Below are 23,425 nucleotides of genomic sequence, written 5' to 3'. Positions count from 1 at the left end.
TATTCCAAATGCACCACGGAGCACACCTAGATTGGGCTGGGAAAGCAGGGAGTCATGTCAAGACTGGTGCCTGAGGCTGGGCCTGGAGTTTCTGGAATTAGCCAAGTCTTGCTGAGCTTCTTCATGCTCAGGGAGTTGGGCCACCCTGCTCCAAGCCTCGGGGACAGTCAGGAGGGTGGAGAAGAGGGGGCTGGGCCACTGGCTGGCTCTGAGCTCCCCTACTTTCCTCACGCTTCCTCCTGCAGCACCCCCGCTGTGCTCCTGGCACCATGGGGCCTCCAAGAGTGGATGAGGGCTCCAGACAGATGTGGAAGAGGCCTAGAATCTCCTGTGGACCCTCTCCAGGCTGGCCCCCGGGAGCCCTCCCACAGAGCTCAGCACTCAGGCCATCAACAGACAGTCAGAAACCTCATCTAGGGGCACCTGGGTGGCTCAGTCGGTTAAGCAGCCAACTCTTGATTTTAGTTTGGATCATAATCCCAGGGTCCGGGGGTTGAGCCCCATGCCAGGCTCTGCCCACAGCTCAGAATCTGCTTGGGCTTCTCTCCCTCTCCCTCTGCTCCTCCCCACGTGTGTGTATGCTCTCTCTGAAATAAATACATAAAATATTAAAAAAAAGAAACACCATCTTTACCTGAAACCATAAAACTGCTAGAAGAAAACATAGTAAGCTCCTTGACATAACTCTTGGTGATGGATTTTTGAATCTGACACCAATGCAAAAACAAACAAAAAAACAAAAGCAAAAATAAATAAGGACTCCATCTTACTGAGCCCTTCTGCAGAGCAAAGGAAACCATCACCGAAACGAAAAGGCAACCTATGGGAGAATGGGAGAAAATATTTGTAAATCCTATTATCTGATAAGTGGCTAATACCCAAAATACATAAAGAGCTCTTACAACTCAATAGAAAAAAAAAACAAACAAAAATCTGATTTAAAAATGGACAGAATAGACGTTTTTCCAAAGAAGATATATGCAAATGGCCAACAGGTACATGAGAAGTTGCTCAACAGCATTAGCTATCAGGGAAATACAAATCAAAACCACAACGAGATATGACCTCACACCCGTTAGAACGGCTCGAAAGAGGAGAAATAACAAATGCTGGCGAGGAAGCAGAGAGAAGGAGACCCTTGTGCCCTGTTGGTGGGGATGCAAACTGGTGCAGCCCCTGCCGAAGACAGGATGGAGTTCCCTTGAATAATTAAAAATAAAACTACTGTGTGATCCATTTATCCGAAGAAAAGGAAAACACTAACTTGAAGAGATACGTGCATGCCCACGTTCGCTGAAGCACGGTTTACGTGGCCAAGACGTGGGCGTGATCGTCCACTGGCGGATGAATGGATAAAGAAATCGTGGTGTGTAGGCACATACAATGGAATATTACTAAGCCATAAAAACGACGAAGCCTTGTCATTCGCGACACTATGGACAGACCTTGAGTGCCTTACGCTAAGTGAAATGAGTCAGACAGAGAAAGACAATGATCTCATGGTCCCTCTTACATGTAGGATCTAGAACCCATCCACCCCGAACCCCAAACCCCAAGAACCAATACACAAAACTCATGCTTATAGATGCAGAGCACAGACTGGTGGCTGCCAGAAATGGGGGTGGAGGGTGGCTGGAGAAATGGGTGAAGGGAGTCAGAGGGTTAAAAAATATACATCGTCTTTAAAGGCTCCGTTAAAGAAACAAAACTATTCCGTCGGGTGTGTGGCTGGTCACCTCGGGGAGGGGGCTTCACTCTGGCGATTTTCTCCTTGGTTCTCAGCCTCACCTGACCTGCTGGACCAGCTTTAGGACAATTATCCTGCGTCATGACTTTGCGACCCAGAATCTCCCCAAGGGTGGGACACGCACCGCAGGTGACTGTGAGGTGACATCAGAGCATTTAAGGCACCTCAATAGCCAACACTGAAGCACACAGAAAGCTCTTCCTTCTTCCATTTGATTACCATAAGGAGAAAGTCTAGGTTGGCGCCAGTAAGGTTTTTTAGTACTTGCCAGCCTCCCTTTCAGAGCAGAAAGAAAAAAAAGGGGGGGGGGGGGAAAGGAAAAAAAAAAAAAAAAGCTTTATCCACCAGGAACTAAATGATTTGTTTGTTTCTATTCACTAGTATTGGTTATAAGTCATAGTCAGCTTTCATCCAGGGCAAAGCATCCTGGTTTTTTTGTTTGTTTGTTTTTTCTCACTTCTGAGTTAGTGATATACATTTTCCTTTCAAAATTTCCTTTGAAATTTAAAATGAAACAAAAAAAAAAAGAAATTTAAAATGAAGTACATCAGAAACAAATCATAGCTGGTCGCTGATTCCATAAAAATCGTGACAGCAGACTGCCGGGGACGCCCGCAGGCTTGGGGAACAGTCGCCCACGGTGGCGAGGGTCCCCGGATGTAACAGTGTGACGAGGTGCTCCGGGCAAGGAGTCGGGGAGACCGGGGGTTCCAGTCTGGGGTTTTCCTCGTCCGGCTGTGCGGCCTTGGGCACTCATCTCACCTTTCTGATCCTGTTTCTCCAGCTGGAGTGCCCTAGAGGCTTCCTCGGACTTGGGCGCTCTAGGATTCAGCCCCCACTGGAGTCACAAACGCCGGCTTCCCCACCTAGCTGGGTGCTTCTGAACAAACCCCACCTTCATCCCCTTGGGGCCTCCCCGTTGTGCGCCCTGCGGGAGAGTAGGACGGGATGGGTGGGGGTCTAGGGCCCAAGAGCTGCTCCTCTTCCCGCCCAGCCCGTCTCTACCCCTCGCCCCCACCCCCCACCCCATTTGATTTTGTTTTTCAGCTGAGCCTGCTCTCCCGGGGCAGGACGGCCTCCGCAGAGACTTGCCAGGGCCCCGGGGGAGAATGCTGAGCCTCACCCCAGCGGAGGGTGGGGATGGCTCTTCCACCCACTTGGGAAATGCCGCCCCATTTGTCTCGCTGAGCTCTGTGACAAGAGGAAAACTCTGACACCAGAAAAGAGGCATCAGGAGATTTACCCAGGGCTTTGTTTCCGCGGACCTGCTTCCCGTCCCCCCCGCTTCCTGGCTTTGGAGCATGTGCAGCTGGCGGGGCAGGACAGGAGATCCTGACTCACCCCGGCCCACTGGGCCCTGGACTGGGTTTTGCCAAGTCTAGCAGTGAGGCACCGGGCAAGTCCCTGCACTTGCCCGCGGCCTGACGTCCCCGCGCGGAAAATCAGAAGACGAGCGATGGTTCCCGCCGATCTCCGGAGACCGAGGATCGGGCGGGGGAATAACCCGCGACCTTGGTGTAGATTCAGAAGGCTGCACCGGCTCATTACTAAATGACGGGGATGCTCGAGATCGGCCGCAGACGAGGGCGCCGGGGCGCTGGCGGCCTGGCAAGCTGCCACCCGCATGCTCACCCCAGAACCTGGGGCGCCCCTGCCCAAAGCGCCTGCTCCTTCCGGGGACTGGGGCCGGAGCTGAGGCCGGAGCTGAGGCCGGAGCTGAGGCAGGACCCCCCCCCCTACAGATGAGGGACGGAGGCCAGCGGGGTCTAGGTCAGCTTGTGCTGCGCACGTTTGCTTTTAATTATATCCCCTCGACGGCGGCTGTTCCCTCCTTCGGTTGTTTCTAACCACAGCGTTAGGACTTTCAAGACTTGTTGGTTGAGTACTGTGGTTCCTGTCGGGACCAAGAAATACCAAACCAACCGACCAAGCACCCAAACAAAACACCAGGCCCCGGACAAAACTCCACTATTTTTTTTTTTTTTCTGGCGTAAAATAAAGAAGTTTACGATTATCCCCAACTCTTCAAATCTCCCCTCTGAAGTCTCGGAGGCTCTGCTGTGAATGCGGGTGTGAGGAGGAAGGGGGGACAGTGACCACAGCAGGCTGGCTCAGCTCCGACGGCATCCCGGGTCCTGGCCTCCAGGAATCGGAGGCGGGAGGCCAGGGAGGCTCGCGAGAGCTCTGGAGCTGGCACTCCTTGGGGGCGATCGGTCAGGAAAGAGGGCCCAGGTGCTACTGCCGGATCGAGCCCCAGGCCTGGGGGGTCCCGCTCTGCCCACATCCTCTCTGCGAGGGCACCCCCTCTCCTTTCACGCCCCGCTCCAAGCGCAGTTCTTCCAGGGGCCGGGCCTCGTTTGCTCCCCTGGGGCCCACCCTCGGGTGCCCGGGGCACGCACTTGCCGGAAGCACGTCCCCAGCCCTCTGCAAGGCCACAATGTGGGCCCGGGAGGCGTCCCCTGAGGAGAGACACAGCATCTGGGCCATCAGAGCCGGAGGCGGGCTGAGCCACTGTCTGGTCTGCAGCCGGGCAGCTGAGGGCCAGCCCGGGGTCCCGGCGACAATCAGGGCCAGTGGTGCAGAGGCCCGTCCCGGCCTCCGCGGAGGCCTCCCTGGCTCCCGACCTCAGCAGGAGGAGGGGCCTCCCCAGGACAGGATCAAGTGCCAAAGGATGCCCCACCAGGGGCCCGTCCCTGGGACACCGGACGCAGGTGTCGGCCACGGGCTTCTTCCAGGGGGCGTCCGAGGCCTGGCCTGGCGTCCGTGAAATGACGCCGCGGGCCAAGCCCCCTCGCCTCGCGGGCACCTCCTGTCCCTCAGCCAGCAGGTTCGCTGACTCCTCTGCCGGGGGTAGCCTGGGGCCCCGCGGACCCTCCCACCTCCCGGGCTGAGGGTGTGAGTCACCGGCTGGCAGCAGGGACCTGGAGCTGGCACACGCGTCGGAGCAGGAGCCCTGGCTGCCGGGACATGGAGCCTGGACCACTCCACCTCGCCTGCCCTGGACTTTTCGACAACAGAGGCCCAGCGGGCCCTGCCTGAGGAACCCTGCGGGCGCGGAGGGCAGGGCCATCCGGAGCTGAGGAATGGGAGCGGGGAGGAGGCGAAGCCAGAGGTTTTGAGTCGGGGAGCGGCCAGCTGGAGCGTCGCTGCGCCTGCCTCCTGTCCGTAAAGCTACAGTGAATGAGTCCTGCCGCCTTTCCATCCTGCTGCAAGGGTGAAACTGCTGTTCTCCTGGTGCTTGGAAATGCTCCGATGAAAGCTGGGAGGACTGCAGAAGCCGTTACCCACCATAGGCCAGAAGCGGGGTCCCAGCGGGAGAAGCGGGGTCTCAGCCAGAGGACATGCCCCGCCCTGCCCCCCAGGGAGACCACCCTGCAGGCTGTGGCTGCTGCCCTGTAGCCTCTTGCCCTCGGCTCTCACATCCCACAGAGACCCTGAGAGGTCCGAGCCAGCCGGGTCCTTGTCTAGGATCTGGCCCAACTGCCTTGCCCCATGGATGGGAAAGCCAAGGTCTGGAGAGGGGAAGACCACCCCAGATCCCGCAGCCTGTGGCAGCTGAGATTAGAGTCCAGCCTCCCCCTGTGGACCCGCCACGCCAGATCCACAACCCTTACTGCCTTTCACAATAGGAATCGGAATTCTCACCCATTTCAGAGATGGGCAAGCTGAGGCTCAGTTGGGTTAGGAACATGCCTGGGTCATACAGTGGTGAAGGGGCAAAGCCAGGATCTGGATCCAGTGTCCCCTCCACACCGGGGTGTTTTGGGGAACAGACGGTGTTAACTGTGGGTTGGTAAAGATGGTCTCTGCGTCAAGGGCAAGGATCCCGTCATGTCTCTTTCTGGCAGCTCCTCTGAAGCACCAGGCCCAGGGCCTGGCCTTTGGGGACACTCCGGCCACATGGCTAACTGGAGAACACTGTGCTTGGGCTTCCCGTCCCCTATGGAAGCTTCATGCAACCCAACCCCAGCACTCTCATCTGTAAAAGGGGGCCACCCGGGTGGCTTCAGGTTTGGCTGGGCAGGATCAGTTCTTCTCAGGATGAGGGTCCCTAGCACGTTGTCCACAAAACTCCGTCACGGGTGTGTCATCAAATACTGACGTGTGTGTTAGGCGAGTTCAGCTAAGCAGGGTTTGGGAGAAAGATTTGCCAGTGAATCTTGGATTACAGTAGACAAATGGGGTCAACAAGCAGGACAAAGGCAGGATTTTCCCTGGTTATGCTGCTGGAGACTCCCACCCTCGGGAGCACGGGGCTGGATTTCGGTGAGCACAGTTGAGTGATTCAATATGACGGCCCCAGGTGTCCCCCAGCCCAGACCTCCCGGCTGACGATGCCCAGGTGGGCTGGACAGTCCAGGTCAGTCCGTCACCCGAGAGCATCACTTGATGTGACTCCCGGAAGACCTGAGTGCTCAAGGTGTGCCTCTGGATTGGTAAGCAGGAGATGACAGAAAAGGAGACAAAGCCATTCCCTGGAAATCAAAATTGTCCACCGGCCTCAGCTTCGTCTTGGACAAACCCCTGCGGTAGGAACCCGTCTCCAGCTTTGGAACAGAAGGGCTGTGCCTTCCGGTGTCGAGCTCTCTCGTCGCCCCAGTTGGTCTCAGCTGACCCAGAGGAAGGTGTTCAAGGGACCCATTACAAGGTCCCCTAACGGGACTCAAACAGCTTCCACTTTTTCACCAGAAGTGGCGATGGCCTGAAGTAACCCTGTTTGGGTCCCCGGCCCGGGAGGGGAGCACTTCAGGGGGGTCCCGTATTTGATTACAGAGGGTGCTGTGGGGAGATGCCCTGACCTAGGCTTGCCACGTTTGGCAAATAAAAATGCAAGATTGGAATTTCGGGTAAATGACAAATGACTTTTTAGTGTAAATGTGTCCCAAACATTGATGGCATTTTATCTGGCCTCTCTGCCCCGACCCCCATTAACCCTTATCCGGAGTGAATCTGGCTTGAGTTTAAGAAGGAAAAAAAATGGGTGTTTCCCGCTTCTTTTGAACGAGGCTGGCTCCTCAAGGGAAGAGTAGGCTTGGTTGGGGGACAGGAGGAGGGAGGAGATGAAGAGATGCAAACTCGCAGATCTCACGCGGGTCCCCAAAACACGGTTGTGGTGTTAAAATATTGAGGCGCACAAATAGAAGACGACGTGAAAACCCCACATACCAGGGCCGTCGAAAGTCTGGAGACCGAGAGCAGAACTCCACTAGACGGGGAGTTGGGTGGCGGGGCTCTGGGTGCCGTCCTCGTGAGCAGCCGAGCGACCCTGCGGAGTGATCTACCCTCTGGGAACCTGCCCGTCCTCAGCTGTGCGGCGTCAACCCCACTGGGGCCCGAGCATCTCACTAGTGTGCTTCTGAGACCCGGAAGGGAACGGCAGAGGCTCAACCCGAGAAACTGAGCAGGGGCGCTGGAAACTGCCCCCACCCGTTGCCCCCCACCCCGGCTCCTCCCGGAGATCTGCACCACCTGGAGGAGGAGGAGGTTGGCGCGGCCAGCGGGGAGCTGACTGGGCCAGTGACTGGTCTTGGGATCCATCTTTTCTTTCCCTTAAGCCCCCCGATGCCTCTTGTGTGTCGGGCTAACTCTGTTGGAGGTTTTATTTGATGAGGAGACTCTGTTCAATTCCCCTAATTTGCGACCTGGGCGATGGCGGCCAGAAGTGGCGCGGTTAGAGGTGTGCAAACTAGAAGGCTGCTGCCGACACAGAACACAAGGCAAGATGGGAAGGTAGCACCACGGCTTTTTAGGGATTTTTAGAACTTTCCTTTTGGAACTGCCTGCAGATCCTCTGCGTATTTAATGACATACAGACTTTACGGCGACAGATCTTGGCTCTTGGGATGTTCGTTGGAGCCAGATCTAAGGAGTGAGGCGCTCAGGGCGGCTAATGCTGTCCCTGGTCAAACACAGGTGATGACAGCAAAGGAACAAGGCTGGTTTCCTACATCATATAGCTCCTAAATGACACGGATAGTTGGGTCTAAAAAAAAATTTTTAGAGGGTCGCAGGATCCTGGGAGCGACGGCAGAGGGGCGCAGACCCCGGGACGGCAAGGAAGCCCGGCCGGGGTCGTCCTCCGACCCTGGCTCTCCGGCTCCCCTGCCAGGGCACGGAGGGTGGGAGGACCCCGCCGGCTGGGTGTCTGCGGGGCACTTGTCCCCTGCCCGGCCCGACCTGCCCCACACGGGCAGGCTGACGGGGCGAACGTGAAGGCGGCGGGAATCGTCCTCCGGCAGCTTCGGGCCACCCGGGCCCCTGTGCTGCCTTCAGCCGAAGGGGGAGACGAGAGGGCCACCAGCCCCGGGAGAGCCCGCGGCGTAGGTCACCGGCCCTGAGCCTGCTCCCGGCCGTCCCTCTCGCCCCCTCCCCAGTCCTGGCCCTGTCGGGCTTGCCCCGGCCTTGGCTGGCTCAGGCCTGGCTCCAACATCCATCATTCCACTTCCTCGCCACCTCGCCCCCTTCCCTCTGCCAAAACCTCGTGTGTGCCGCGCTCTTCGCCGTTCCCATAGCCGCTCCTGAGCGGAGAGGAGACAGGACGTGCCTCAGCAGCTACCCTGACGTGAGTCATGTCTGAAGTCCCGCCAGCGAAGAAGGAGGAAGGAGGGCTGGGCCTTGGGGCGCGTGAAAGGAAGGCATTTTCATGGACTGTCAGAAGACAGGCGCGGGGAGGGGTGGGAGAGCCTGGGAGCATCAGGAGCTGCCCAGATTACTGAGGACGGAGTTGATGAACCAGAAGAAATGCCCAACGTGGGCCAGGTAGAGATTTTTTTTTTTTTTTCTTTTTAAAGCAAAGACCTCTGAAAGAGGTGCTCTGCAGTTCTTGGCTGCCAGCTTCCAGGGCAATGACCCCGCGCTGCCCCTCTGATAACACTCCCTGTTAATGTAACACCGACCCGTGGGTGAAGTCCACACACACAGATCCTCGTTCCCACTATTCCCACTTCCCAGACGCGAAACCCAGACCCCAGAGAAGGTAAGAGGTTTATCCGAAGTCTCAGAGCCACGGAGTGATAGAGCCCGAAAGGACCTGACTAAGCTTTCCCGGCTCTGATCTGTAGCAGAATAGATGTAAAGACGAGTAACATCCACACAGGCCGCAGGATGGCTCATTCCGCCTGCCGGTCCAGTCCAGTGATCCGCCTTCCCGGGGTCTCACAGAAGCCTTTATACTGCGTTATTAAGCCGCTTTCTCTAAGTCAGATTCTCTCTGGTCATCACGCGTGATGCCAAAGCACTTTATCCACGTCTGTGCCACATGTGGGCTCAGTCAACTGTCTATAGGTTGCACTGAGGGTATCAGTTGCCATAAAAAAAAAATTAGAAAAATGGGAGGGGAATAGATTTGCAGGAGGAAAGTTAATTCTTCCCTTCGGTCCCTACCCTGTAACATGCAAGAAAGGCAAATATTCCCAAATTAGCCCCAAGAAGAGCTCAGGAAGGAAGGCTCAAACTGAGAGCAAAAAGAAGACCTGACTCATAAACCACCTACCTTCTCCCTTGCCCAGGACCCCAAAACCCAGAGGTGACATCTGTAAACAACGAGGACTCCAAGCAAATGCCACTGACACCTGGAGTCCCAAGAAGACAGTGCCCCGGGCCCCCTGGAAAAGCAGCCTTTCACTCCAGCTGCATAATGTCTCACAAAAGAATTCCCAAGAGCCACACAGGCTAATGTTGAAACTGGCAAAAAATAAATGGAAGTCATAGAATTTAGAGACAGGGTGTCATTGAGCCCAATATCCCCGATTTTCGAGTAGAGGAAACCCCGTACACTGGTTTGTATGGTTGAACCGGAGCATTTACCACAGACCTTGGTGCAGGGGTAGGGCTAAATAAATATTTGTTCAGTAATGGATGGATTGTCATGGTGGTTGGAAATCACACAGAAAGGCAGTGACGGGGTCAGGATTAAAGAATTTAGGATCATCTCTACCTATGTTGATAGAAAAAATAACCTTAAGACTGATTGTCATCAGTTTTTTTTTTTCCATGCACATTATTTCACTTAATCCTGACAACAAACACCATGAGATACACTTTGTTATATCCATTTTAGATGTGAGGAGACTTAGGCCCAGAGGTAGAAATATCTTGCCCATGGCCACATGCTCAGTGAGTAGCAGAGATAGAGTTTGGATCCAGGTTTGTCCAACTTACAGACACAGACACTCCAAGCCCAACGTAGGACTCAAACTCATGACCCTGAGATCAAGAATCACATGTTCCACCAACTGAGCCAGCCAGGGGCCCCCGCCCAACTTATAAACTCAAGCAACACTCCAGTCCAGCATGCACCCTCTTATCCAAGAATCACTGCAGGGGACATGCTCTTCCAGCCCCAGGGGACTTCTAGAGCATTCTCCATGGTCATCAGCACGCACGGAACAGGGAGGTCTCCTCAGTTAATCCACAAATGGAACTCAAGAATTCAAACTTCTCTCAAATCCATGATCATATCAGACATTTAGGAAAATAGGCTTTTTTTTTTTTATTTTATGTTTTTCTAAAACACTCTCATTTGAGACACTTGGCAATATCCAATCAGCCCGAACAGGAGATGACACTAACAGCCATCCATGAAATAATGGCCAAGCCAATGGCCCCGGTCAGGGCTGTTGGGCCTCACTTTGTGGACCAAAGCAGCCCCTTCCCACCCGGTGTCACTCTTCTCAGGAACCAGTGCAGGTTTGCCCGGCCGTAAAGTCTAAGCCATCCCCACCAACATTCCAGGTCTTTTGGAATGGAAGCAGCTCCTTACCGGATATCCCCATGAGCCATTCGCCGCCTGCATCTTGGAGAAGTAGCTGCTCCGGCTGGTGGTCCCATAGTTGTTGTAATTGTCGGCCAGGCCATCGTACATGGAACCTTGGGGGCAAAGGCAGGGGGTTAGGACAGTGATGGCCATGCTGGTCACTCGCCTCTCCTCCCCACAGCATCCAGGTCCACCGCGCCCCGTGGAGGAGACCAGGTCTGAGCTCTTGAAGGAGGAGGGTAGGAAATACATCATCCGCTCGCCACCTCTCTCTCCCTCCCCCCTCCACAGCCAGGGCCAAGGAAGGGCGCACGCAGGCTGCTGCAGGGACAGCTCTGCAAATCTCGGCCGAGCCCTCCCTGGGCTGACGGAAGGACTCCCTGCTGCTTGCGCTACGATGACACCTACAAGTCAGGAGTTGGCCTGGAGGGCCGTGGAGCACCGCCAGTCCACTCCAGGGAATCACGACTCCACGGTCCACGAGGATAAGCTCCCCACTGGGGGACGGCTGGCAGGATCTCAGCATTCCGGGTCCAGAGCCCCGGGGTCAGAGCCACAGAGCAGGGAGGGCTGATTAGAGGCCAACTCGGGGCGAGCTTCTGGTTTCAAACCTCAGTCCAGCCCCCCGCTAGTGACGATGTGATCTTTTGTCCCTTCCTTCATCTCCTAGGTGCTCTAGATGGTGAAGGGGGGGGTGGCCACCAACCTCAAAGGCCCCAGTGAGGATTAATTAATGTTTTCAGAGTGCTTGGAGACCCACAAATGACAGGCTCTGCAAGAGGACAGAGTGTCATTAGGGTTATTAGGGGCAAAATGGCTTTGAATCCCAGAAATCCGAACTGGGTTTTGGGCTCCTGGTGGGGCTACCTTCCCTTCTCCTCTTCACCAGATGGTAGGTGGGCCCTAAAGATGGTAGGTGGGTCCCAACCGGCAAAAGCTGGTCTGTTGGCTGTCTTACTGTCCTTGAAGCACGGCTGAGGGGGACACGCCTACGACTTTGCTCATACCAGGCCCCTTGCCGAGTCTGCCTTCCCTTCTCGGCCACGACATTCAGATCTCGCCCATCTTTCAAGGTCAAGTCCAAGATCTCATCCCTTTGGAGAAGCCTCTTCTGACCAGCCCTGCCCAAGGTGATCTCTCCTACCTCTAAACACATACTGTCCTGCTGTCTGTACCCGAGCAACATCCTGCCTGCTGCCCCATTCCCGACACTGGCTCTGCGTGAGGGGAATGCCATCGCTCTGCGGCCTGGACATCCAGAGCAAAGCTTGCCCCACACTCGCTCGTTAAATGATGAGCCCTCGGGGGGGGGGGGCAGGGGGAAGGAAAGTGGGATCCAGTGAGAGCCTCCTAAGGGGGATGCGCACTTCTTTTCTCTGAAGTGATGGTCAGACTCCAGCATCAGAAACCCTGTGTAGGGGGAAGGGCTTGACAGTGATCTTGCCCAGCCAAATTAGCTCCTTCCCCACCCGCCACACCCGCTCAGATTCCCAAGCCTTTTGGGGGCAATAGGAGGACTGGAGTATTTGGGCTAAGGAACAGCAGAGGGGCAGCTCTGGACTGTGGCAGGTGTCTCTGCCTGGGGCCACTTCCTCTGGCCGAAGCCAGCCAGAGGACCACCCCGCAGCACATAGGAGGGGGCACTGCCCTGATTCCCACCCTGCCATCACGGAGGATCAGCAGGCCATTAGGGTGATCGCCCATGGCAGAGGTAACTTGCCCTGGGAGCCTAGAGGTGTTGACATTGGCTCTGACTTTTGGGCAAGTCACCTGCTCTCCCTGGGCCTCAGCTTCTTCTGTGAAATGAAGGGGTTGGCCTCTGTATACCCCAAAGGCCCAACACAGCCCCAGCATTCCACGGCTGTGTGATTATAGTAACTCATGCCCCATGGCATTCAGAGAAGCTTGCAAGGAAGATGGGGCGACATCAAAGGCTGCGCCACCACCTCCTTGCTGCCCGCCTCGGGGGCCTCCCAGAGAGAGGTGTCTTGCGGGCCCAGGCCTGACTCCTGAGCCTCTGACTTCATCCAAGCTCCCCTACTGAGTGCAGGCAGCTTGTTGCTCTTCCTTTCTTGGGAAGCTGCCCCCCCCCCAAAAGGCGGCCTCTGTCAGGAGGAGCCTGGAGGCAATCTCATGGGCTCAGACACCCAGAACCAGCTCATACCAGGGAAGGGACTGCAGCCAGGACCCTAGGCACGCACGGTCAGGTCCCGAGGCAGCTGACAGCCTGGTCTCGTCTGACTCCCCTCCATCCAGCCTACTTCTATCATCTCTTCCAGGGTTTGACAGGCCAGAGTTCACTTGGCCGTTGCCCCAACAGCAGGGATATCTCACCCAAGGGCAGGTGTGGGTCAGCAGCTGCTTTCAGGTGGAAAATCTGGGGTGGTGACAGACAAAGGGTTCTATGGATCCCCAGCGAGGCTTTCTGCTAGGGGAGGCATCCCCAGGAGGCTCAGTGGAGGGCAGGCTCTCGTGGGGCCTCCACTTCTTCTCAAAAGGCAACCTGTCAGCAGTGACATCACTCACCCTCTCAGTCATCAGATGAAGCATCTCCTCCCTCCATGCCCTGCACCTGCCTGCCTCCCTCTCACATAATTCTCTCCATGTGGGAGGGAGGGAGTTCTCTGTCATGGAGGCAGGGGTGAATAAGACCTCTGGAATGCCCTAGGCTTCCAAAAGCCAGTCTCTGTGTCCCAGTGGTGACTTCAGTGATGACAGGTGTGGGTTATAACACTCACTTCTGATGGGGCCACGGCCGCCAGGCCCTTCCAGGTGGCTCCTGAAGACACTCCCTAAGATCCATCTGCAATCGGGGACCAGAGCACCTGAGTCCCACCCTAAGATGCTTTGCTTCCTTCCTTGTGAGAACGAGGCTGCCATCACGCCAGCCAGCGCTGCTTTTCTGGCAGAAAGGCAGCTGCACTTGGGGCCTAAGGTTCTGAGGTAGAGGAGGAGTCCAGAGAAGTTGCCTACTTGAAGTCACACTTTGCGTTGTGCCCGATGACCAAAGAGGTGCAGGTAGGAGGTGAGCTCTGTTAATAAGATGCTGCTCCCCTCTCCTGCCCCTAGGGTGTCCGGCTGGTGCACGTGACCCTTGGAAAGTCAGGTTCGACAGCAAGAGCACGGGGGCTCTCAGTGACAGTGATGGTAACGGCTCTGACAGTGTCCCCTTCCCCAGCTAGTCCCTCGTTTCTAGGGAGCTTCTCCTGATCGACTCCACCCGGTCCCGTGGCCGCTGGCTGACTGCGCCCTCGGAACAGTGCTAGGACCTCGTGACCATGCCAGCGTCCATCATCATGTACCTCGGGCACCCACTGCAGCAAGCGCCGTGTCTCTTCCTTCCCTGGGACCTGGGGCACAGGGCATGGCTCTGGCTGGGATGTGGCCACACCTGGCCTGCGCAGGCCCTTTCTTTCAACCAGTTGTCCCTACCCACCCCTCATGGTGGAGGCGCTTAGGAGCCTGGAGGCTCCATATCCCCCAAATCGCAGCCCAGGCCCAGAGCCTTTGAAGGCCACTCAACCAGGCCCTCTTCCCACCAAAAAGCGTCCCTGGTCGGGTGGGGGTAATGGAGGCAGACAGAGGATCTGAGAGCAGCTCTAGGACAGGCACAGCCCCCTCCTTGAGGAGCACCTCAAGGTATCAGGGGCGGTAAGGGGAGGAGATCCCAGCACCCAGCTCACCCCACAGAATCACCCCCACTCTTGTAGCTGAGCACCTGCATTCCCACTGTTTCTCTCCAGAAGGCTGCACAGGCCAGACTCAAAGGATGGTGGCTTCTCAGTGGAACCGGCCGCCAGCCCAGCTTGTGCATTGTCCCCGGGAGGCATCTGCCCACCCACAGAACCCCAAGGTCAAGGGCAAGTGTCCAGAGAAGGCACAGCTCTCTCCAGTGCACACTCAATTCCAGCTAGCTCGGTCCACACAGCTTGTCTCATCCCTGTCAGCGTTCCAGGGTGTAAAGCCATCTCCCAAAATCCACCACTCGGACCATCAGCGTCCCTGGATGCTGCTTCCTTTGGTGCCCGAGACAATGATCTGATTCTCCCCTGTGTCATAGGGCCAACGCGAGCTTCCTCGCCTACCAAAGCTTTGAAAGGGAGGCAGCTTCTTTGTGAGCGTACGCGGACGGCTCTCTCCGACCGGACCGGACGGCCAGACCTTGCAGGGGGTGACTCATCCCCTTCCACCTCCAAGCCTTCAAATAGGTCACACCCACCGCACCTGAAACATTCTCTTCGTCTCGGCCAAACCCTCTCCCTGCATTCAAAACCTTGCACAAAAATCAGCTTCTTCTAGAGGCGAGACCCCACCCGGCCCTGGGCACTCCAAACCCTCCAGCGTGACCCTGTCAGCTTTCTGGTCAGCTGCTCTGCTCACTGTGCTGGCTGTGGCTTCCGTACTGTGTGTGTGTGTACACACGCGCATGCACTTATGGGCCCTTCTCCCCGAAAGCAGGGGGGCTGGGGACTCCCCGAAGCAAGGGATCCGCTTGCACTAGATCCCCACCCCACTCCTGAGCCCAGGACTGGGGTCCTGCCAGGACAAGGCGCTCCCGACGTCCGCCTGCCTGACCAACAGGCTGCAACAGGGCCGAGGTCCCCCACAGTGCATATCCCCCCATCCCCCAGCGCCCTCTCCCTGGCTCCTCGGGAGGCCTGGCCGCGGGGCATCTGCACCGGCTGTGCCTCCACGGCCTGATCTGTGCCCCCCAGGGCCTGTGTCTCTCCAGCTTCTACACTGAGAACCCGTGAGGGCCACTGGTTGCGAGGAGGAGCCTTCTGGAAGGACAGCTCCAGGCGGCTCGGGGAGCGGTGCGCAGGGCAGGGAGCGACACAATCTACCTCCGATGATCACCACCACAGCACACTTGGGAGGTGACCTAACCCCATGTCGCACAGTTGCAGAAGCCGGAGGGGGCCGTGCCTCGGCCACCATCCCACAGCAGCCGGCAATCCGTGCAGGCAGCGCTCAGCGTCCGGGCCGCAGGCTGGACTCCTGCCCAGCACCACTGCGAGGCGGCGGAGAGCGTGTGCGTCCCTGCAGGGGCGCGGGTGTGCACGTGCCCGTGGGAGCCTCCGGAGGATACCTAAGGTTCTCGCACCTTGTTTTGTCCAAAGATCACCCTCTAGGGGTCGTAGCCCACGACAGAAGCAGTTCCCCGAGTTTTAGACCTGGAGGGATTGGCTTATCGGTGTTTATAATTTGGTGCGTGGGGAGAAATATTTGTTGGTTTCTTTTTCTTTTTCTTTTTCTTCTTCTTCTTTTTTTTTTTTTTCCAACCTCTGCCAATGAGCTTTATTTAGCAAAGGAGCTATTAGGGATCCAGGGAAACAAACTCTGCTGTGAAACATTCTGGAATACCTGGCATTTTTGTATGCGTTGTAACAGGCAAACGGAGAGTCTGGTAAAACCTTCGCTTCAAGCCAAGGTACATTGTAAAGAAACAGGAATTGGTTCATTTGAAGTTTAATTAGGGCGTTTTGTTCCTGGAACAAGGTAAAGCGAAGACACCCTTTACCCTCTCCCGTGCCAGATTTGGGCCCCAGAAACCCACCCCAGAAGTGACATCTGGAAGGGACAGCCTCCAAGAGAATAGACTGAGCTGATCCTCACTCCGGCAGAGGTTTATGCAGAGACACGGCTGATGGCAAATACAGAAAAGCCAACAAAGGCGGGGTCCGAGGTGGGGGACTTCCGCTGTGCGCCCGGGCCACCAAGCCAGCACAAGCCTGCCCCCTAGGAAGGCCTCGACTAGTCACTGCCCCGTGAGGGACAGATGCAGCCTGACGCACCAGGGGACAGGCACCTTCCCTAGCCCCAGGGGGCCCAACCCTATCTCCGACCAGGGAGAAATACAGGTTTGGCCATTTTACATAAGAAATGGTAGTTATGAGAAGGTTGAAAGTAAAAAAAAAAAACAAAACATCACAGCTGTCTACGCAGGTAGTGAGACAAACAAGGACAAGGACGCTGGTAGCGTTGAGATTTCCCTGGAATGAGAAGTGATCCGAGAAAGAAAGGCGGTGTCCTTAGACTCCGCGCGTGATGTGTTCACGGTGACGGCAGCGTTCAAGTTGGACCAAATGAGATTCGGGATAAGCGTTAGGAAGAGATTCCAAGTGAAGTTCTACAGAACCTGAAGGTGGGAGAGTATTCCGTTTGGGCTGCCTAACGGGTGCTCCTGGCCCCCAGCAGGGCGGCTCATGGGGAGCACCGAGTTTCCCCAGCCAAGATCTCAGGCTGGGCAGCCCCAGCCCCTGGGTGTCCTCCTGCTTCCCACACGGTGGGAGAAGGCACCCTGACGCACGCACATGAGGACACCCTTGATGCACAGGAGAGCAATACTTAGCAGCCGGTTCAGAAAAAGACCCAGAAGGTCAGGCAGGTTGAGAGGCGCCTCTTCCCGCAGGGTCTCCCGACCCCGGAGCCCCCCTCCACGGGGACGTCCTGACCAGGGCCAGGCATCTATCTCCTCTGCTGTGTTTTGGGGAAGGCATGGGTGGAAATAGGTACTGGGTGTCAGGCTCCTTCTGTGGGGCTCCTCTCCCAACCCCTGGTGACTCAATTCCCCCTCAGCAATAAGACAGAAGAAAACCCTAGCGGGGTAGACCCTGGAGAAAAGCTGGATCTATGGCTGGGACCACCAGTCGCTGATTCCTGACTGTCCTCTGTGGGGTCCAAGGCGTGGTGGCTACCTGCCGGGCAGCCTGCGAGGTGTGGCCAGCCTTCTTTGGGGCGGGTGTTCTTAACCAGAGGAGCCCTGGTAGGATTCAGGGGCCCCCAGAGAACCAGACACCCTCGAGAATGGGACTCTTCTCTCTTGGAGAATTCCGGTGTGTCCAGGAGGGGTTAAGGCAATGAGGTGGGCCTGGTCCTTCCACAAGGGCCAGCTCGCCCCTCCCAGCAGCCAGAGCAGGTGCATGAGATAGAAACCAACACAGAAAGAGACAGCAGAGTTGGGAGGAATGGCCACTGAGCAAACAGGGAATGCTTGGGCGGTTCTGATGAAGAGAAGGGGGAATCTGATGAAAACAAAGCCAGATAAACCAGAAACACCAGCTCCAAGTGACCTAACCGCCTCTTCCACCTAGGACGCCTCTGGGGAAACTGCCCCTGTGGGAACCTGGCCAGAGCCGAGGGCAGAGGGGACACACCTACAGGGTCAGTCCTTGGAGAGGCCTGTTTCCGAGAGGTACGCGTTCGCCAGGGAGGTCACCCCTCACCTGGCTGAAGCCCCCTGGAGGACCCCAGGACGGAGAGAAGGAGATCCCATCAGAGGGATGTTACCCACGAAGGGCAGAGCCAGAAAGGGCACCGCATGATGACGGACACTCACCGCATCCCCATTGGTGGGAAGAAGAAGGGGTGTTCGGGGCACCCGGGATTTTTAAGATTTTTCTGGAGCTGTGAGCCTGCAGCTCAGGCCAGGGATGACATGGGAGCGGGAGGGGGACAGGTAAGTCTTGCAAAGAGATGAGAGTAGGTTGTCTCAAGCTGTGACTGGGCTGTGGCCAGAAATGCCGACACCTTTCTTTTTTTTTTAATGATCTCAAGCCTACTTCCAAAAAAGGATAGTGAGCAGCTACCAAAGCACTAAATAAAAGAGGTGGCACATGCCCTGGAGTCTGTGCGACCTTGAGGAGAAGTCTGGCAGGAGGGGGACCAGGAGCCCAGGCTAGGGCGAGGGGCACACACAGCAGCAAAGAGCTTTTAAGTTCGGGGTCCAGGGAAGCGCTCAACCAGCCATTCTCCCCCCCTCAGCTCAACACTGGGGTCGCTCAGGAGTGAGGGGGAGTGGGAGAGAGGCCAGGCCCAGGAGGAAATGTGAGCACCAGGGTGTGGCGGGAGGTGCCCAGGGCTCCCTGCCTCCTTCCTCTTAGCTAACCCCGCTGCTCCCCATACCCTCTCTTAGGGGCCCGACTCCCTAAATAACTCTTGGTGGGCCTGTCCTGGTTTGGGCTGTAGAATCTTTCATCAGTACTTATTAAATTTAACTAAACACACAAATAAACAGAACGTTGGCTAGTTGGCGTGTAATTCTTCCTGGGAAGCCTTTGTATTAAGGTTCGTGGTCTAAAAATTCTCCACAAATGTCCCTGTCAGATGCCGCCCCTTCCTCCTGGAGTTTCAAGGATGCTTTCTCCGAGCCCCCGGCTTGGGGGACCTCAGCAGCAGCGGGGGGCATGGGGCCGGGCACCTAAACCGGGCAAGTGCTCGCGGTGAGCGCTCAGCCCCGGCGCCTCCTGGCATTTGCAGCCTTGCCAACCTGCTGACGCCTGCTCCTTCCCGCTCAAGCCAAGTGAGGGGTATGGGGGAGGAGGGCGCTTCTGCGGTGGCCACTGAGGACAGAGGCACCTGCAGACGCCCTTGCTGGGCCTCGGGGGGCGGGGGGCGCACGGCCTGGGGGCGTCCTGGGTCTGCAGCTTCTGTGTGCCTGGGGGCCTGGGCGCCCCAGGTCGGGGCGCGGGGTGAGGGGCCGCACTGGGGAGCCCCGGCGAGCCCAGGGGCGGGGTGGGCAGGGGGGTGGTCCCGGGGCAGGCGGGGCGGCGCGCTCTGGTATCTGAGCCGGTGCACCTGCGGCCGCCCTCAGTGCCGGGCGCCCTTGCGCCCCCGCCCGCAGCCCGGGAGGCGCCGCCTGGGTCCCGCCGCCGGCCCAGGGGAGGCCGGGGCGCAGGGGCGCGCGGGGGCTCAGGGGCGCGCAGGGGCGCGCGGGGGCGCAGGGGCGCGCGGGGGCGCAGGGGGGCGCAGGGGCGCGCGGGGGCGCAGGGCCCTCACCTCGGTTGGAGTGGCTCAGGGTGGACGACTGCGAGGACTTGGACTTCTGCCGCTTGACGGTCATCATCACCTGCTCCTGCACGCGCTGGCGGCCCGACGTGCCCGTCTTCATCTTCTGGTCCGACGGCAGGGCCAGCGTGGAGTTGTCCTGGTCCGGGAAGCACTCGTAGGCCAGGGCCGTCTTGAGCGGGGAGGGGTTCATGGCTGCGGCTGCGTCGGCGGCTCCCCAGGCGGCTCCCCAGGCGGCTCCCCAGGCCCATAGAGCGAGCGAGCGAGCGGTGCGCTCCTGCCTGGCCGCGTCCCCGCTGCGCTCGCACTGGCGGGCCCGCCCTGCGTCCGACTGGATATACCGCCCCCGCCCTGCGCCACCCACCGCCGGCTCTGCCGGGTGCTCCTGGGGGCAGGGCCCAGGCCCTGCGCCCTCGGCTCCCCTCTCCCGCCGCCCTCCCCCGTGACGTGCAGGGGCGAGGCCGGGAGACGCCCCTCCGTCCTGTCCCTGCTCGCTCAGGGACAAAGTATGCGCTGGGCTGGGGAACCCAGGGAGACGTCTCTCTCTCTCTCTCGAGGAACAGGCCGGTCTGGAGCAGGCCCCCGGGGAGAGGGGGCGGCCACCTGCTGCCCTGGGTCGTGGTGAGACCAGCCCCGTGCTGGGGCTCCCAGGCCAAGCGCTGAAGCACAGCCCTGTCCCAAGGCGCGCTCAACCCTATGGGGACAACCTCCCTACTCTAAGGCGGCTTCCTCCCCAAGGGGCTGGGGTGGGGGCATGAAGCCTCAAGGACCCGACTTGAGACACAAAGGAACAGTACACTTGCCGTGTCCCGGCACGCGGAGGAAAGCGCCGTGTGAACAGAGTGTCCTCTGAGACTCCACACGTCGGGCGTAAAATGGGGCTGGCACACATTAGGGGCTCAATAAAAATATTGTTGAATGGGTGAATGAGCAGGGAAGCTAGAGCCAACTTAAAGTCAAGTCCTCAGATCCTTCCTGGCAGCCTGGAAGGCTGCCTGCCCCATAAAGCTGCCCCACTCTGGACTTAACTATTCCGGCACTTGTGGGTACAAACCCCTGGGGACACATGTATAGTGATGTACATGGAGTATGGTCCCAGGCACAAAGCTAGCTGAGGGTTTTAAAAGAGGCTGAGAATTCTTAAAAACTGTGTTGATGGAAATCTTTCTAAATGGCATCACGCCCTGCCTTCCCTCCTTAAGCAGAGGAGGGTCACATAAGTCATGCTCTTCTTGATGACTCAGGATTCCTATTCAGGACATCCTTTTTGAGCTGCGGAGGGTGCCATCCCGTCAGCTCCTCACTCTTGGGGAGTCCTCCCGCTGTGTTACGTGATCACAGCTGCCTCTTTAGCTGCCCTTTGTATTTCACGCTCCCAGCTCGCTTAGTTCATTTTTCGTTCGCCCTTTTGATCTGCAGAGGAAGGGGCCATCAGTCTATGCTAGTTGGGAATCGTATGACAAAGGGTTGCAAAACCTGAGCTACGGTCTCAGGGACCTCGTGAAGGTCACTTGCCCATTCCCCGAGAAGTGGGTGTTATATGGAGGGAGCCACTTCCTTTCCCCATCATACATGGGGTAGCCATGTGGAGAGCAGAGTATTGTAAAGCAGATCGTAGTTTCCAAGAGAAATAGTTTTATAATCGAGGGTTGTCTTCCTAAGAGCATCAAATAAATCAGAGATGTGGCCAACAACATGTCGTAGGTACAGAAGTCCAACACCCATAGACCTCTATCATCGCTCGAAATTTTAAGATCCTGCTTCCAGCCATGGGCCGTCAGTGCTGGGTGGATCCTTGGACATCATCCAGCCCAGCCTCCCAATTTTTCCGATGAGGAGAGGAGATAGCTTGCCCCAGTGTCACCCAGTTAATATGAGGCAAAGCCTTCATTCCATTCAGGCCTGGTGACTCCTGGGTCACTGCTCTTCCCTCCATACTATCTGACCTCCCTTATAAAAGCCCTATAAAATGGGCATTAAAGTACAGTGCTCACTGATTATATAAAGGCCCCAGTGTACTATAAAGTATACATAACAGCACATAAAAATACAACTGCATTGTATCACACATTTGCCCTATCTAAAGCCTAATATGCTGGCTACAATAAATGTTAATTACGTCTTTATATAATGATGATTTTGCCACCTCAAACATGTGGAAGAGCCCTGACGAAGGCGACTGCACAGCCTCTGCTGCTATGAAAGGCCGTACTGTAGCCCCTGGAAGTTGAAACAGATCATCTTTAAAATTGTTCCCAGATACGAAGTTCAGTTTCTCGGTTATTTCGACCTTGACAGTCCTTTGATATATTGATAGCAATATCCAACATTTGCTATGCTCCTTCAAGCAGTCAGCCTACAAACCAGGTACGGTTCTGGGCCCTTTGCATGGACCATCTCATCCGAATCCTTACAGTGATCCTACAAGGTGAGTATCAGTGTCAAGGCCATCATCTCTCTTTTTGAGATGAGGAAACAGGCTCAGTGGGGCCACTGAGCTGGTGAGTGGCAGAGACAGGGCCAAACACACACCCTGGATCCAGAGTCTGGGCACCCCGTGGTAGTGCCGGGCTGCCTCCTTGTGATTTCCCAGTGACAAGCAGAAGGCTCAAAAGCCTTCCGTGGATCAATCTTTTACCAGGATCTGTTTCTATCACGTGGCATGAAAGTCCGGCGACCCGTGTACCGGTTCCAGTTGTGTCACTAACTACCTTCATGATGCCAGACCAGTCCCTGCCTCTCGCCTGGCACCAGATCCGTAAGGAGTGGAGGTAGATTTGATAGCTCACCAAATCCACCCTCGCCCTAACGCTCCGGGATTCGGATGTCACCCATGGGGCTACGTAAGACAGGGGAATCTTGAAGCACCTCCTCTGGACGACATTTTCTTTGTCTCTCCTACCCCACATCAGAGTGAAGGGGAGCCTGGCAGTGGACTGGGGGAGCGCCAATATCTGCAGAGCCAGTAGCAAGCTGCTTGGCCTATATTATTTGATGTCATCCTCCCAATAACCCCTGAGGAGGTATTATGCTGCAGAACTGGAAACACAGAAAGGTTAAGTCCATGGTGAAGCCTTGATTTGGACCAAGGTCAGACTTCCCACCTGGGAGAAGGGAAGGAAGAGGGTCGGCCACACGTTCTAGCCCAAGATGAGCCAGTATATTCAGGCTGGCCGGATTGGTTTGGGGCTCAAATGCATGGCTTTGAGCCAGCAGGCCGGAGCTTTTTCCATCACCTTTCTCTTCTGCCTGCCTGAGCCCCACCCCATGTGAGGCCCTGCCTCAGAGACAGGACTGGGACGAGGGTAACACTCCTAAGGGGGAAGGATTAGATGTCAGTGAGACTCTGCCCCATGAGCTGAGCTCTGAAATGCTTTCAGGCAAGTCGCAGAACAGATTTTTAGATGGCTACAAAACTCTAAGGGGTATGAGTTCATCTGAGTTAGTGCATGTGGAGCGTGTGGGAAAAGTCTCTTAAAAGGAATTAATTTCGGTTTGATTCTGAAACAAGATGAGGAAATTATCATCCTCGAAGGTGATAGCATGAATGAGCATGGGATGGTGCTCTAATTCTCTCTGCTGCCTTCCCGCCAGCAATACCTGTGACCCAGATTTCACTTTCAACACCCAGGGCTTGCCGTGCTCTTGGAAGTCATACACCCTGTGACCTGAAGTTTCATTCATTAAGAAACAGAATACGGATTTACTTATTCAACAAGTATTTATTGATTGATTGATAAGTAGGCTCCAGGCCCAGCATGGAGCCCAGTGTGGGGCTTGAACTCACAACTCTTGAGATCCAGACCCAAGCTGAGATCAAGAGTCGGACGCTTAGCCGGATGAGCCACTTAGGCATCCCTCAGCAGGTATTTGTTGAACATCTACGACGTGACAGGCCCAGTCCTCGGCACTGGGGGTACGGTGTGAAGGAGGCGAAGTGCTGCCTCAATAGAACTTACACTCTAGAGATGGGAAGAGGAGGGGCAGCTGGGCCAGCGGGGAGGCCCAGCCCAGGTGAAGGCTGAGAGGAGGCCTCTGGTGCTCCTACTGCTTCTCAGTGATTGGGCCGAAGCTTCTCCTTGCTCAGTTTCCAGCCCCCCTGGTGACTGGTCTGTGCCCCCCTCTACCCCAGACTG

General features: G+C 56.6%; 1 protein-coding gene across 1 annotated transcript in view; it reads right to left on the bottom strand.

Moving 5' to 3' along the window:
• The window catches only part of PKP1 (plakophilin 1), a 45,440-nt gene extending 25,815 nt beyond the window's left edge, over window positions 1-19,625 (bottom strand). Inside the window, exons 1-2 of the mRNA XM_041767224.1 lie at window positions 19,281-19,625; window positions 10,509-10,615 (exon numbers count right to left, since the gene is read on the bottom strand). Coding sequence (XP_041623158.1) covers window positions 10,509-10,615; window positions 19,281-19,482 — 309 coding nt within the window. The 5' untranslated portion in view covers window positions 19,483-19,625. The remainder of the gene's footprint in view (window positions 1-10,508; window positions 10,616-19,280) is intronic.
• Between the last annotated feature and the right edge of the window lie 3,800 nt (window positions 19,626-23,425).

The sequence above is a fragment of the Vulpes lagopus genome, chromosome 1, assembly GCF_018345385.1.
Source record: "Vulpes lagopus strain Blue_001 chromosome 1, ASM1834538v1, whole genome shotgun sequence".
Lineage (NCBI taxonomy): Eukaryota > Metazoa > Chordata > Mammalia > Carnivora > Canidae > Vulpes > Vulpes lagopus.
Note: the sequence above shows the minus strand (reverse complement) of the source record. Positions and strands in the feature narration are given on the sequence as shown.